Source organism: Malania oleifera, chromosome 10 (genome assembly GCF_029873635.1).
Source record: "Malania oleifera isolate guangnan ecotype guangnan chromosome 10, ASM2987363v1, whole genome shotgun sequence".
Taxonomy (NCBI): domain Eukaryota; kingdom Viridiplantae; phylum Streptophyta; class Magnoliopsida; order Santalales; family Ximeniaceae; genus Malania; species Malania oleifera.
The window spans coordinates 15,745,281-15,761,532 of NC_080426.1; the positions used below are offsets into that span (position 1 = coordinate 15,745,281).

General features: G+C 36.2%; 2 protein-coding genes across 22 annotated transcripts; both read right to left on the bottom strand.

The window, feature by feature from the left end:
* Positions 1-1,056: 1,056 nt before the first annotated feature.
* Positions 1,057-5,397, bottom strand: LOC131165409 (thioredoxin-like 3-2, chloroplastic). Of its 3 annotated transcripts, XM_058123194.1 has the most exons (5): positions 4,577-5,028; positions 4,128-4,202; positions 1,750-1,816; positions 1,431-1,448; positions 1,057-1,354 (listed from the first exon to the last, which is right to left on the bottom strand). In XM_058123194.1, the coding sequence occupies exons 1-5, from the start codon at positions 4,891-4,893 to the stop codon at positions 1,250-1,252; spliced, it is 582 nt and encodes a 193-aa protein (XP_057979177.1). In that variant the 5' UTR covers positions 4,894-5,028; the 3' UTR covers positions 1,057-1,249. The 3 variants fall into 3 exon arrangements, with proteins under 3 accessions (XP_057979177.1, XP_057979179.1, XP_057979178.1); XM_058123196.1 differs by lacking the exon at positions 1,431-1,448 and having other exon boundaries at positions 1,057-1,365; positions 4,577-5,397; XM_058123195.1 differs by lacking the exon at positions 1,057-1,354 and having other exon boundaries at positions 1,438-1,520; positions 4,577-5,031.
* A 2,255-nt stretch (positions 5,398-7,652) lies between these two features.
* Positions 7,653-15,942, bottom strand: LOC131165407 (amino acid transporter AVT1C-like). Of its 19 annotated transcripts, none has more exons than XM_058123173.1 (14): positions 15,710-15,935; positions 15,045-15,084; positions 14,638-14,896; positions 13,904-14,220; positions 11,912-12,126; positions 11,583-11,606; positions 10,961-11,141; positions 10,487-10,706; positions 9,906-10,041; positions 9,305-9,328; positions 8,976-9,117; positions 8,344-8,387; positions 8,184-8,246; positions 7,653-8,025 (listed from the first exon to the last, which is right to left on the bottom strand). In XM_058123173.1, exons 3-14 carry the CDS (start codon positions 14,817-14,819, stop codon positions 7,930-7,932), a joined length of 1,644 nt encoding a protein of 547 aa, XP_057979156.1. In that variant the 5' UTR covers positions 14,820-14,896; positions 15,045-15,084; positions 15,710-15,935; the 3' UTR covers positions 7,653-7,929. The 19 variants fall into 19 exon arrangements, with proteins under 19 accessions (XP_057979156.1, XP_057979157.1, XP_057979158.1 ...); XM_058123174.1 differs by having other exon boundaries at positions 15,045-15,094; XM_058123175.1 differs by having other exon boundaries at positions 14,638-14,852; positions 15,045-15,094; positions 15,710-15,867.
* Between the last annotated feature and the right edge of the window lie 310 nt (positions 15,943-16,252).

A 16,252-nucleotide genomic window follows, 5' to 3' on the forward strand; every position in this document is an offset into this window, starting at 1 on the left:
CTTCAGGTTATAAAGAATTCGGACAGTGTTGCCATTAGTATTTCAATATTACCCACTCTCTCCCACAAGGCAACATGACATTTTGTTCACTTCTTTTTGTTAGAAATTTGTTAGGTCATTGAGAACCAAAGGCAAATCGTAGCTAACTTTAATAGAATCTAGCAACAGAATTGGACCATCGCCACCATCGCATCCCCCAAGAGGCATATCATCATCGTTCAACAACTCCACTAGAATGCCAAGTTGCCAACTTACAATACACCAGAGCCAGCACGCTTCCCCACCACAAGCCCCCAGAAACCATCACAACCATACCATCAACCTCTCCAACATTTGCACATTGGCCTTGCCTGCATGCTTGTAGCAGCATGGTCCAATGGCAGGACATCTTATCTACCCAAACCTTGATTTTGGAGAAAATGAGGAAAAAGGTAAGGAAAATTGGTTTCAAGAACATTTATAGATAAGAAGGGTAAAAAGGAGAGCTTTCACATAAAGAGACCTGTCCACAAACAAGCTCCGACCACAGAACTACAATGCCAAGTGCAAAATAAGAACAGTAAAAGCCAGAAGTTTCTCCGCCATTAATAGGAAGAACAATACCTTCAAATGCAGTTGAAGAATTGGCTTCGAAGCAGGACAAAGTAATTGGCATGCCCTGAATCATCAGGTACAGATGTTGCCTTCACCATAAACCATGATATACCATGTCCATATGTGCTTCCTTTTTAGAACCCGTTGTGCATAAACTGCAGAATCACTCCAAAGAAAACAAGCGTTCCACAAATTTATGGCGAGTATTTCCTCCCACAAGAAAATACAAGGGAGATTAAAATGATCCCCAGGCATGCTGGCTTTCAATTTTCTCATGCTAACACGTTCAAGAGGGCAAAACATTACCCACAGAGAACCAAATATACATACTCTGGTTGAATCAATTTCTTTCAATTTTGACAAAGTACTACCTGTATAAAATAGAACTATGCAAGATTCCTTTGAAAAAGAACTTAGAATCAGATCTTCGTGAACGTACCATTGGGGCATGATTCAGTAATAAACCCTCATGAATCCATTTTTGTTCTTTCATTGCAAGGAATTCAACTGTTTTTCATCTTGAAGAAGAAACATTGATATGGTGCAGTGACTCAAATGAACATAAATGCCATTTTTCTTTTATACATCTCAGCTGTGACCCTAGCATGTTTAAAATTTGGGGGGTTTGCAAGAGAATTTTTTTTTATTAAATAAATTATATATTACAATCATTTTCAATCATCTCGCGGACCTCATTTACAACCAAATATGCTTTGTGTCCTCCGATCACCTCAGCTTGCTTTTCAGTACCTCTCCATAGCTGCTCCACAGCTGTTTTCATTAGTAACAAGACGAAGGAAACTTCCGTAAGGTAAATTACAGCACTAGAAAGTTACCTGTATCGTCGGCATCTTCTGCACACGTTTGAAGTTTGCAGGTTAAGAAACATGAAAAATTAAGTCAAACAGCATCCTGAAAGTTGATCTCTAGAGCAATGCAAATCCATGGGATTAATAAGGTGAAATAATTCCCATGGCCATTTGTTTCAGAAAGGAAAGGTCATGCAAGTCCAGAAATGCAAACATTTCATTTGAAATATCACTTAGACTAGGTAAGGGTGGGTTGATCTTATTCCAGTTAATATAATTAGCTACTGCTATCTCTGATATTCTTATCGTTGAAATATAAACCATCTGGAGCACAAGACAGACTTACAGTGACTCCTGCATGGGCTACAAGCCTGTGTGGGACTGCATTGACATCAACATAGTAAAACCGAATTCTACAAAACAGTATTTCAAAGAAAGAAAACACTCAGTTATTGGGCAAGCCATATTTACAATGTACAGTCCACCAGAAAAAGATATAAGTATCTCTGATAATTGTAAACACAATGGTTGGTGCGATTTATAACAAAAATATGGGCAAGCAATCCAACAAACAGACAACCAGGTGAGATCACTGCCTTAAATGCTTCATTTCTGGTGTCCTCCTTTAAGGGAAATGGGAAAAAGTGGCCATGACACAACACATGACAAAGCATAAAAACAATGTGATGCATAGGCAGCCAAAAGAGAGGCTTAGAAGCCTATTTAGTCGTGAGAAACAGTTTTCGTTTTCCATTTTCAGTCTTCCAAATAATTACAAAAGATGCTACCTTGTTTTCTAGTTTTCCAACATTCATAGTGGAAAGCTGGAAAACAATAAAAACACATTTTCCAACTATTCCAGACAAATGTTGGAAAACTGGAAAACAAGGTGACAATTTTTGTAATTCTTTGAAAAACTGGAAGTATTTTCACAGCTAAGCGGGCCCTTAATGAGAGAAGCCATGTCCTGAGTCCAGTCAGATAAGAACCAGAAAGCAAATTATCAAGGGGACTGAAAGCCAATGATCTGATTAAGCCGGGCAGGTTGACTTGGAACAAAACCCAAGTTCTTCCCATAGATGGATTCGATTTTTTTAGTGCATATTGTTCCATTATCATATAAACATTGTTTGAATAAAATAACTTTTTTAAAAGAATTTTTTGGAACAAAAGTCTACACTTGTTTGAATAAAAATTGCTTTATCCTGCAGCATGACATTTCAGTAAAGACAATGTTTGAAATCAAAAGCATTTCTCCTATCATGCTGCAAATCACAATCACCTAAGGAAAGATCCCCAAAAAAGCATCATAAGAAAAGGATCAAAGCAAAGCTAAGAACACAACTCTTTCCATCATGAAAATCCTCTCATTCTTCTCAGTTCACAAGATCCAAAGAATGCAAACCAAACATTCGCCACATAGTCCCATTCTTCTTATTTTTCCCAAGCCCCAAAAAATCTACACTCACAAACCTTCTGTACTAGCTACACTGGTACACCCACACCTCACTGATAGCACCAGAAAGGTCGCCCCAGAGCAGCTTAGCAACCTAAAAGAATACCTAATATTTTTGTCATTTTAAAATTGCATCTAAAAAAAGCATAGCAAACATCCGTAACATGATTATCACTGAACATTTCAGCACTTTTCCTTTACATTAAATCTTTTGAGTTAGCATCTAGAGCCAATTTATGTTCAAACTACAAAATAGAGGTTTCTGATTGTTAAGAATTGCATGCCCTGCAAATATCATACTTGCACAAACTAAAAGCCATGTTACCTAAAATTGATTATTACACCAAGACCCAAAAAGATCCAGATAGATCCAATAAGGCATTCAACTATTCATGTATAGGCTAAAGGAAATAAATGAATGCCAAAAGAACAATAGTAATTTTTTTTTCCGAGTAATGAAAAAGTGTCTTTCTAGTTTGAAATTTTACAATGACAAGAACAATAATCTTCCACTAGTTTAAACCAAACACTATTAGTCAGGGTTCTAGAATAGAATGAGTTGCCATGCGACAACAAAAGGCATGAAAAGGCAGGCTCAGGAAAAAAAAGACACACACCTTGAGGTGTAAGTTGGCTTGAAACATAAGGTTCACATGTTACATATTGGCTCAAACCATGACAAACACACAAGGCCTAATTAATTTTGGTTGTACTTCACTTTTCACTCCGATGCTTTAAGTTATCTCTTCTTTTCAAAAAATTTTCCACAGGCACTTTCTTCTTGTGATTTCCAAGACTAGAGTTATCGGATAATTGATTAGTGAGAGCCCATGTCTTCCTCAAGACCATTCAACTGTTTTAAAAATTATGCCTTTAAAATGATTAGATCCTTAAATTCATTCTACAAGTATCATTCTAATAACCTTTAATAAAAATTTAAAAAAAAAAAAAAAAAAAAAAAAACCTTGACAAATTATATCTAAATCATTCAGAAAAAAGACTTGTGGGGAGAGGCAACAATAATTAGTTCCATTATATTTACTGCGTGATTAGATGGTAGTACTGATTCAATACTTTTCCTTTTTGGTCCTCATCTCTGACAAGAAGGATTTATTATGATCCTGTTTATACATTCTTTCCTTTCTTCTTTGCCATCGGGAAAAAAAAAAAGAATAGTTCCATTATTCTTTTCAACCCCAAATGAATTTCAACCATCATAGGGTTCAGAATATCCTATTAAAAAGCCTGAAAAAGAAAGTCAATCTAACCTGGGATAGTGATCAGCAGCCAATTTTTCCAGTTTTGGTTTCAAATGTATACATTTCCTGCACCAGCTTGCCATCCTACAAGTACAAACCATCTTGGTTATGAACCCAACTGATGTTCTTCTTCAGACGAATGTAAACAATTACAAAGTTTGTCATACCGAATAATAAAACTCGGTTCATGCATTAAAGAAAACACAATTCATGAACTTAACTCATGGATTTATTTCATAGTTCATTCACACTCAAGTGCAATCATAATGGAACCTAACCTTCTACCAAGTTGGCGTAACATAAGAACTATTTTCAAACAACCACATAAAAAACAAACAATCAACACTCAATTATTCGAACTGAACCCCAAAACCTCACCAAATTCAATCATTATTCAAACAACCCAGATAGTAAAATCAACAAAAAACAGACAAACTCATCAATACCCTGATACCCACCAGACGATGATCAAGGATTCTTCAAGCTGTTGCGCCTCGGCGACGATTCGATCGAACTGGGTTTCGCTGCAAATGGGTCCGAGCTCAACCGAGAACGGCAGGTCATCGAGGCCCTCCAGAGGCCCTTCTTCTCTCCAAGCAGTCGCAGGAGCTGTAATTTGGGCAGCGATTGCAGGAAATTGCTTGCGACAAAACACAGTATCCGCAACCAAAGAAGATGATTTGAGGCCTGAGATTGGGAAATGCCGAGAACGTCTCGGTGGATTTTTCGATTGAGAGAGTTTGAGAGATGGGGAGAGTCGCATAGAGTGAGACATGCTGAGGAAGGTAAATGAAGTATGTGGTGGAACCCGTGAACAGTGGTGGTAACCGGTAAAGACTCAGAGGATGAGCAGCCGGCGGAGGGTTCGAGTTCGAGGAAGGGGGCCGAATGGCGCATGTTAGCCTCGTGCGTGTTGGGTAGTCTGGGGCCCGTACGTTGAACCGAATTCACTGTTGGATGGAGAGTCAGCTGGCAGTGGGACAGATCGGACGGTTGTAGTTTGAGGATAAATCAGATGCTGCCAATCCACGTGGAGAAGACTGAAAGGTCTGCACTCCACAGTTATCTCGGACAGCACAAAAGTATTTGCAAAACTGCCGGGCATAAGGACAAAGAAAAACGAAAGGTACGATGAGAATTAACTAATAAAAAAAATATAAGTATTTTCATAAATGGACACGTGAGAGTTTCTTACATAGGTTTCATTACCATTTAATTTTTTTTTATAATTACTATTTTTTTTTAAATAATTTTTTATTAATAAATATAACACTCCTCCACTGAAGTGCAAGTTAATTTTTTAATTTTATAAATTAGTTTAGATAATATTAAAATTTTTTGACACATTCAATAAATTGTTGCTTAATCAACTATTCTTAGTTGATTATATATCTCTAATATTTTTTCACATAGTGAAAAATAGTATAACACGAAACCCTTTGAAATATGGGAAGATCATGATTCAATTTATAATTTTAGGTTATTTAAGAGGTTCCATTATTTTATTCATTAATTAGTTGGGTTTGATAATCAATTTAGTCTATTGCATGAATATTAAGATTATTGTTAATGGATCTTTTTTATTGAATTTTTTAGTGGAATTTCACTGACTTGCAATTTAAGGTTTTAGATATTTTTAGGTTAAGTTTAGTCCTTTTAAAACTCAAATCTCTTTTTTAAAAGTAAAATTTTTGGACTTGATGTGTTTGGTAAATACCTTTTTCAACTTTTAAAGAGTTGATTTTTATCTTTTTAATAAATTATTTAAAAAACTAAAAACAGACTTTAAAAAAAAAAAACTATTTCTACGGGTGTCCCTTATCATTTTATAGTATCAAAAGTTATCACTCTCTCACCCTCTATCCCTCCTGCCCATATTTTTCTTTCCCTTTTCATAATCCCAAATTAAAATATTTCTATGAACCATACCAATACACAAAAACGCTATAGCTAGTTCTTTGTAGTTGATCTTTCGAGTGAGAATGACAAACACTATGAAGTACTTAACTACATTCAATCCTCACTTAAATGTGTATGGAAAAATTATTTGGGATAAGAAAAAAAAATATTGCTTCCAAGGACTTCACGTAAATATAAGACAATATGCTACGTGTGATTAAGAATTAGCAAATATTTAGATCCAAATACTATCATTGAAAAGATTAACATAGTTTTACTTAGGAAGTGTTGATCTAAATACTATAAATATGAACGAAATTCATGACATGATTGTTACTAGTCTTGTGTATGGTCATTGGATCTATATTGATGCACAAGAGGTAAAATGACACTATTATTATACTTTAGTACTAATTTGAGTGCGCATGTGTACACACACACATATATAATATTAGATCATTTTTATTTTCAGATATTACTTTTAATATTTTCCATTCCTCTTATTCTAAACAGCTTTAAAACTATGAGGCATATATTTATTGTAGTTTTATTAATTTTTATCTATAGCATGTGCAATATGAAACGAGTAAATTTATCAAATTGAATTTTTGATAATTAATTTAATGAAAAACATCTCGAATTGACATGTCCATTTGTCATTTAAACATTTTCAATCAATTTACAATTTTTTTTTCAAATACTCAGCTTCATACAAGGGCTAAATAATTTTTTCACTTATTTGAATAGACTTTTTTTAACAAGTTTGTTGTCACAAACTAGATATAGAGAGGTCAAACTACATCAGTGACTAGATTCTTGAAAATGGTAAGTTTAGCCCTATCTTTATTCTTTTATTTGTAAAAATTTTGAATATATATATTTGATAATTTGGAGACTCCAGCCACCATTGCATCATTTTGAACATTATGGTGCGACACCAAATCCGGAGATTAAAGTCGTCCGTCTATTGAGACACCCCTAATATTTGTCAGCAGGGCTTTGCATGCACATGAGGATCTCCCATATTTATATCACTGTCACATGTGCAGTCTTTGTTGAGCATACGTGTTACAAGTTAGTGGAATCGGTGCAATTAGAAGACACCCAACATGTTACCTATGTGGGGGAGATGAACACGTTATGTGGAGTTGTGCTATCCTATTAATCTATCTCGGGAGATATAGATTAACTTATCGTGTGACATAGGATTAACTTACTGTGTGCTATCTTGAACAAGAGAGTGGAATTTCAAATACTCCAATTCTCACCCCATTTGTTGCGGAGGAAAGATTATCCAGTTTGTAAACTTGGGTATGCATGCTACCAAACATCTTTGCTTGAGCATTTCAGGTTATTTGGCAGTCCAAATGTTTTTGGATAGTTGGCTTAGCCTAGAGGGCTACAGAACTAATGCACCGCTAACTTAAGCTGAAAATAAAAAAATATTTTATATGATACAATCATATATAAAAAAATAAAAAATATATATGTATAAAATGATGATTTGTTTTACCTACATAGATAACATTGTATAATTCAGAGCAAGGTATTTTTCATGCTAGTTATAAATAGAATGAGATCAATCAATGTTTTAATGTCCTTCAAAACATCAAATGCAGATTTGGCCTATTATGGTTTGATTGCACGAATAAAATGCACTAGATTTCAATTCCAAAAGACAAAAGTAAAATCCATGCTATGCGTCTTAATCCTTTCCTAAGAAAAATGCAAAAACATACATAATTTCAAAATATGAAACATTAAAAAAAAATAAAGAAAAAGATAAGGAGAAGTACTAAATCCGACCACTCGAAGTTCAATCAGAAGAAAAAAAAAAAACTAATAAGGAAGAGGAACAAAATTTGGAATGATGTCTGCAGAATCAATCTGTTGAAGAAACTTGGCAACAATCTCAATTCAAACTCTCAATAATCTTGGAGAGGGCGGAATATGTTCCAATGGCTGATGATAAAGAACCGACCACGATAACCAATACACAGAGTGATCCCTACAAAATTAACAAAATATATCAGAAGGCATGCATGCTACACAAACAATTTACTGCTGATGATCTCCTTTTCTAGGGTTTTTGTATTTTAGCCTTGTGGATGAATATATAAGATTGTTGTCATATGATATACTAGTCGTGGTATGAAGTGGCCATACCTGCAAATGGGTTACTCTTCCCTTCAAGATGCTCAGGTAACAAGCACAAGGAAGAATCAATGACTGCAATATAAATATTTAATCATATGACAGTGCAAAGTTTCATATTGTATTTCTAAATTGACTTCATTGAGATCAATAATAATAATAAACAACTTACTACGAGCATTGTAAGAAAAGATCCAATCAGTGCCATCACCAGACCTGTTGATGACAAAGAGGTGACAACATGACAAAAAAACTAATCAGCATGGGCAGGTTCCAAACAAGGCTTTAGTTTTACAATAAAGAGTTGATGACATAGTACAATATACTAATCAGAATAGAATACCAGTGTCATATGCCCTTCTTAATCCAAAATGTGTTAAAACTTAATATACATTATTTGCCCACAACCTAACAGTTTAAGCTTTTAGATAAAGTAGTAACCTAACATGGTATCAGAGCTAGTTACCAGGAGGTCTTGGGTTCTAGTCTTATTGTCCGCAATTTAAAAAAAAAAATTTACATTTCTTATTATGAGTGCTATTTATCATGTGTTTATCTCTCTACTTGCTGTTGGACTGCACGTGCGGGGTAGTGTTAAAGCTTGATATACATTGTTCGTCCACAACTTAAACTTTTAAGTAAAGTAGTAATCTAACATAAAGGCTTCCAATTGTATTTTGCAAATATAATTGGTTTCCTCTATTTATCTTCATTTCATTATGCTCCAGTTGTTGCCATGAAAGACAGCCTTATTGGCAATTACATGGAACATCATAATGACTAAATTTGAGCAGAGATACTCACCAAAGAAGGGGACAGATAGGCCCACGATCAGGGTAGAAATCACCAATGCTGTTCGAATGAGGATGGAATAAATATGAGACTTTAGATGATCCGATGGGATCAACTCTTCCAGACTCATTGCCACTGGAGTCATGGTTAGTGCATATGTGATTTCTAGTTAAGGAAAAAAAAAAAAAAAAACCCCAGATTTTACTTCATTAATGTAATAATTCAATATCTCACAGCAAAGAAAAGAATTCGCTAATCTATTTCCTTCAAAAAGAAATTAGGAAACCATACTTCATCACCAGCTCAGTCTGTAAGCAGATTTTCTAAAATTACATCAAAGGATATTTGGTGAATGGGTTAACAACCTGCAAGAAAAAACAAACAGAAGATAAAGTGAATGATAATGACCACCAAACCTCATGTGGGGAAGGAAAAAAACACTTCGCAGACACCCAAGGCCTTCTGGTTTAATATTTTCCTTTCCTTTCCTTTCTTTAATGTTTTATGAGTTCCAAACAGAGCCTTAGGGATTTGAGCCAAATACAATTGATTGAGCTAAAACCCAGGTGAAAAGATGTGGTTGACCATACCAAATCTCTATTTATTTTAATAATTACGTTAATCTTACTATGTATTACTCATTATCTGCAATACAGGTTGACTGACAGTGGCATTGACCTAGGTTGGCAGACAGTGATTTGAATGGAACCAGATGGCATCGAGTGGACATGGCCTAGTACATGGTTTTACAGAGAATTCTCCAAATGAATGATAATAATAGTAATATAAAAAAAACGGGGGTAAATATGAGATTTCCGTTAATGATTTACTGGAAATAGGAGATACGCATTCAGAATATTGCTGAGCTATCATTCTGGGAAAGTATCTAACAATAATTGGAAATGCAGCATAACAATGAAAAAAACACTGCATTGAACATACCGTAGTCCAGACAGCAATTTTGGAGGCGACCAAATTATGGGGCATGTTTAGAGTGAACTGAGATTCAGTCAATTTACCAAACATCATGTATCCAACAACAGCAACTCCAGCATACAACATTGTACAAATACCAAAACTGCGAAGATCAAGAAGCACATTTTAAAAACAAATCAAAAAATTGGGATATCAAATTACCAGGATTGTTTTCAGAGTAATATTTGATTTTTCTATATCGTAACTAGCATATTTAACCCCATTTTTAAATGTATTGCACTGTCTAGCCAATATGGCAAAACCCACCATCAAATGTTTCCAACAAGCAGTACCACAAAAGCAGATCATAACAGTCCATATGATAAAAATTAGAGATAAAAGTACGGTGCATAGAGGGACCAAAGCCCAAACATGGGTAATAAAAAGGTCTATTTGGCAATGAATTAGGACTCAGCTAGATTTAATACACTTCAGCCTGCATCTAGTCCATACTTTTGAGACAAGGCTGCAGTAGATGCACATGAGTTGACAGGATTCGATAAGGATATCAAACTAAAGAGTCACTTTTAAGCACACGGAAAGCTTACGCAGTTAAGAGCACTGCTGGATATTGGCTTCGTTTTTCCATTGATGTGTAGATGTTAGGGAGAACAGCATGTCCTGAATAGCAGTACCCATAGAGGCCGATAGCAACAGGAAGAGTCGTGAGGTTGAGTGTGGTCCCTTTGCTCTGAAAGCCAACTTCGTCTACCAGGCCAACCCAACACAAGCACAGGACGACTAATATTGATGCAACAACTCCACCAGCTGGAAACAAAGATAATTAATCACAATCTAAAAACTCGCAAGAGACCAATACGCAATCAGAATGTGCAAGCCATACATACTGTTTTTGGCTTCACACAAATTGATAATCAACAGCCCCCTAAATTGTAAAGCAGCCTTTCAAGGAAGCAGTGTGAGCAGTTTAATTTTGAGCCACCCCAGCAATTCAAATTATTTGTGGTTACAGAAATAGTACTCAATATACATGCTAAGAAATTGCTGTACTTAGAACTCACCAGAGATATAACTAAGAACACTGAGGTCTCGAAGCCAAACAGTGGGAAGAACAGCAAGTGTGGTCAGCAACGCAAAGAAATGGTGTGAATTTAACTCGAATCCTCCCATACTTAAATGTGCATTTGGAAATAATGATGACAGGTTATCACTCTCCAAAATTATATATTCAACACAACATGCCTGCAAATAGAGAGGATGTATGTGGGAGGCTTCATGCTGCTATGGAGAAGATATAATTCGCAATAATTCTAGAAAGAGAAAATAAAGAATTATACCTGTGATATGTCCCAAGAATTTTTGTTCCATTGAGCATTATTATATATGTGATGCCCCACAAACAAAAATAATTGGAAGGGACTGAAATTGTGGTTGAAACTTTAGATAAAATTGTGCGAAATTAGTTAATTAACAAAACATAATTTTATTACATTTTAATAAATTTATCACAAATTTAAATTAAAAATAACGTCATATTTTTAAATAAAACATTTCCTAGACAACATATCCGGTGTGCATTGCCACCTGGGTGGTCCGGCTGGCTAAAGTTTTATATTTTAATTAAAATATTTCTTTGACCAACACACACATTAGAGAACACAAAGGAAAGCCAGATGCACTTACATAAAGCTCCACGTATAATACTATCTGCACCCAAAAAGACAAAAATAGGAACAGTGTCAGCGCCCAATCACGGTTATATATCCAGCCAGCGCTGAGATAATTACCCGAAAAAAAAAACAGCATAATTTTTGTTTCGAAATTTTCCAAAACAAAAGTAATATTTTCATCTAGATCATGCAAGAGCCATATTCTCTCTCTCTCTCTCTCTCTCTCTTTTCATTTCTGGAACCATTTATAAAAATACATTGTTTCATCTTTTAATTCGTTGAATTCAATTAAAAAATAAGCAATTTAAAAAAAAAATTACAAGAGGGGAAAAAAGGACTTGCCGAGATGAGAACCCGGCCGGCGGTGCCAAATGCAGCTTGGCCGATGTCCGGGTATGTCTCAAGGTCAGGCTCACTGTCTAAGCAGCAACGCAAGAGGACTCCAGTGTAGTAAGACAGCAATCCAAATATCACAAGTAGGGACAGCCCAGCCCATCCCCCTTCTTTCACCGCATACGGAGTAGAAAGAATGCCAACCCCACACAGAACATTCATTCCTACCACCCATATATTAAATCATTTTGTAAGATTTTCACTCTTTGAATTTATAATTGCGCAGAGTAATTAATTAACTGAACTTCAAAAGAATTATGTTAAATTTTATTTTGTAAAATCGTATTATGATTTGCAGAAACATGCTCAAATGATCAAAATGATATTTCAGCTCAACAAAGTTGACCTTTCCATATGCAGCACGTGGGTGGGGGGCTACAGGTCATTGGAAAGGACAAGGGGTGCGTGGCAGATAAGATATCCACACTGTACGACGAAAAGCCTTCTCATCTCATGAATATAATTTTCTTGAAATACATACTATATTCGTTATTCGTCAAATGAGATGCGGAAACATGAAATTGATATAAGCTGAAATTGACATGAAAGGCTGCTAACCCTCCGTGGTCATAATGTAGTTGGCAAGTGGCAACCTGCCAATAAAAGGCATTTTTATTTATAAAGAAAGGTCGCTTTATTGCTAAAGAAAAAAAATGAGTTACGTGATCAGAAGGCATAATTCATAAACATATAAAAGGAGGCATCATCAAACTTTAGCTTTAGAAACCCTATATAAAAAATTAAAAATTTAAACCCTAGGTTTAGTCATGAATGTGGACAAGGATGTGGATGTGGCCCTACCCTCCCTGAACTGGCTGAGTGAGCTTAAGGGATTGAGGATGGGCCGGTGTGTTCTACAGTAGTCTATGAGCAGGTTCATGTGGCCTCAGCAGCAAAGGGACCTACCCTACAACTAAGGTAAGTGTTTGTAGTAATCCAATTATCCAAAGAAGGCAAGTGGCAGCCTAGCCGACATTCTTCGTCACCCATCCAAAGTGTTAAAAAAAAAAAACAAAAAACCTCTGAGAGACATTCAGGATGAATCTAAACAATACCTAGTATTAATGTCACAACCAGCATGAGTACATGACTAATCCACTTTTTTTTTTTTTCATTCCAGGAAAAACTATTAGATAGTCTGATTAATCACATTAAATCTTGAAAGTTTGGGTATTTTTAATAAATAATTATTGGATGGTAGTCTATCTTAGTTGGAATCTAAATTTTGGACCCAAAGTCTCAAATTGGAACCATTGAGATGTTCCCAACATGACTAGTCTACTCTAGGGTCCTCACCTAGTCCACTTTAACTATTCTGCCTTTCAATAGCACGGCTTAACACCTCCAGGGTATGGTTCAAGTGGTAGTGCGGGCTGCGGGAGTGCCTTTCACAAGGTCAGGTGTTCAAACCCTCCCGGCCTCATTTCTGTCCTTGAACTCCTAAATTTACCCTCCCTTTGGAGTTATGGGGTCAACTTCAAGGGGCGCAGGATTAGTCACGTGAACCGTAAAACGGATGCGTGGATACCCGGTGCGTATTCCAAAAATAGCACGGCCTAGCCCTACAATAGTTGGCCTAGCTACTCCTAAATGGAGTGACTGGAGTCCTTGCCTGATGGAGCTTCCGTCTATTTCATTGCCTATGAATATTAAATTGAATGGGTCGTTAATTTTCACCCATTAAAGCTACGGGGCACAAATCTAACACACATAAAAGTTTCAGCGCTACAAAAAATGTCACCACCTCAGTTGTCTAGTAGGGAGAAGGAAAAAGGCATTGTTGAAGCATGGAGGAAATTAAGGAGACAATCAATGCCCCTCAGAGTAACCAGCTCATCACAAATTATTGGAAAAATAAATTAAAAAACGAAAAACAGGGAAAAATTAAGGCTTCTTAAGGGGAATGATGTGAGCACAAATATGTTGGTTCTTGTGACTTACCATTTAGCACAGCCTGTCCGAATGAGCATTGGCGAGAGAGTGGAAGTTCATGTGAGATCTGGGAGGGCTTTTCCCTTATGGAAGGCTTCCTTGATGGAATTGAAGGAGGCAAGGCATGAGAACTTGGCCTTTGCTGCTGCAGATGCTCATCCGCAACCTTTGGCAAGAGAGGTTTCACTATGGAAGATATTGCTTCCGGCACGTGTCTTCCGGTCAGTGACGACGAAAGAAATGAACTGCCTAATCTGGACAATGAGGGAGTGCCCAGAAACCCAATACTCGGAGAAGGCACGCTACTGTACAGGTCAATTGACTGCCTGCAAGAAACAACAACCAAACCACATTTAGACGGAACATTCATTCACTAGAAGATGATAATCAAAGGAATACTTGTTTTATTGCGTAGAATTCGTTTAAACTATGTGAAATTGTAAGCTGCATGTGATTAAATGAGTTCTAGACTTTGAGGATGTTTATGGTAGAATTAACTAGACTTCTGCTTTATATACATATACATGCGGGAAAGTTGTCCTGTCTTGTGTTAAAGAGACCAGCCTTTTCGGCATTAAAGCAAATAAATGAGTGGCATATTCCGTTCTCTATTCGGGCAAAATCATTCATGGACTAAAGGAGAAGGCCTTCTTCACATCTTCGGTAGCATAGAAACCCATAAAACTGAACAGAGAAGAGCAGAGGAAGACGGATAAAGGAGGAGACAGGGGGTTTCAACAAACCTGTAACTCTGAGGCCATGAGGTGTTGTAAGAACTGGGTTTGACCTGCTGCTGATTCTCAGCGGAGAAATTGGAAGAATCAGAATCATTTCCATCATCATGGGCTTTGTTGATGAATTCTTTTTCTTCATCCTCTTCTTCGCTCTCTATGTACAAGCTCTGATCTGAAACAGAGTTTTTCATTTTCTTCGATCCTGTTCCTCAAGAAATGCCTCCCTGAAAACTCTCAGAAACTAGTGTGTTTCAACGGAGTTCCACCCCTTTTCGCAATTAGTGCACAAATCATATAAAGTAATCAGAAAATGTAGAAACTTCTATCATCCTTCATGACTGAAAATTGATAGCGGATCTGGAGAGCTTTTAACTAGCGCAATGAATGAATAAGAAACAGGGGAAAAGATTGCTCACCTTCCAAACAAAATGATTGAGACTGTACGTACCGAACAACCTGCAAAATCCTGGCAAGACGTTGTCACTTATCAGATGAAGAAAGAAATTTATTAGCCAATGTAAGATTTCCTGTATAAATTATCGATAAATTTCAAAGACAGTGAGAACGGAATTCACGTCTGTGCATAGTAGAAATTATCCTTCCAACACTCAAAAGTGGAAATCAGCTTGTATCCTTACAATAATTAGTTAAATAAGAGCTTTAATTTATCAGCGAGCGAAAATCAAAAAAGGAAAGTCATGCGTCTCATCCACGAATTCAGCCGCTCAACTGATCATCGAATCGTCAAAAACGATAACGGAAAAAACGAAATCAAAATTCAAAATGTAACACACTCAGAAAAAATTTAAGAAAAAAACCTTCAAATAATCAGATTCAAAAGGAATTTACCCGCCAATACCAAAATCACGAGCTAAAATTAATCAAAACATCCTGGGAGTTCAAAGCGCGAGTTTAAACTTTTCCAAACGATTTCATATTTCACGCATAAACTCAAACAAACTACGGTTTCGTTTTTCATCGAATTTCGCAGAACCGCTAAAATTACAGCAGCACATGTGCGGACGCTCTGAAAACAAGGAATGCGCAATTCATTGAATGACTTAGAATCAAAACCGCGCACCTTTACTTTTCCAGAATATTCTTGAATTTTGGATCTCGGATGCTGCTGCTAAAGAAGAAGAAGAAGAAGAAGAAGAAGAAGCTCTATTTCCTCAGAGAGAGAGAGAGAGAGAGAAGGCTCCGTACGAAATGTTGTAGAAGCTGGTTGGTGCATTCCACCTGAGAAATCCTCCGCTGTGGTATTTATACACACAGCTTCGCCCGTCTCCCCGCTATGCGTTTCACCTCACGTTTTTTTTTTTTTTTCGCTCGGAGCTGGGGATGGAGAAAGGGAGTGTGGGCCCATTTGCACTTGCAGAAATCCTCGCCACAAAAATGCTGCGATTGGGATCGACGACGACAACGAAGCAACGTGGCGCTGTCAATTTTAAAATTAATGCATACAACTAATCCACATTACCATAATTATATCATTTAATTTTTTCTTCCTTAGTGCAGAGAGAATGCCCTCTATATATATATATATATATATATATATATATATATATATATATATATATATATATATATATTTTATAACAAAATATATTATAAAATAAATATT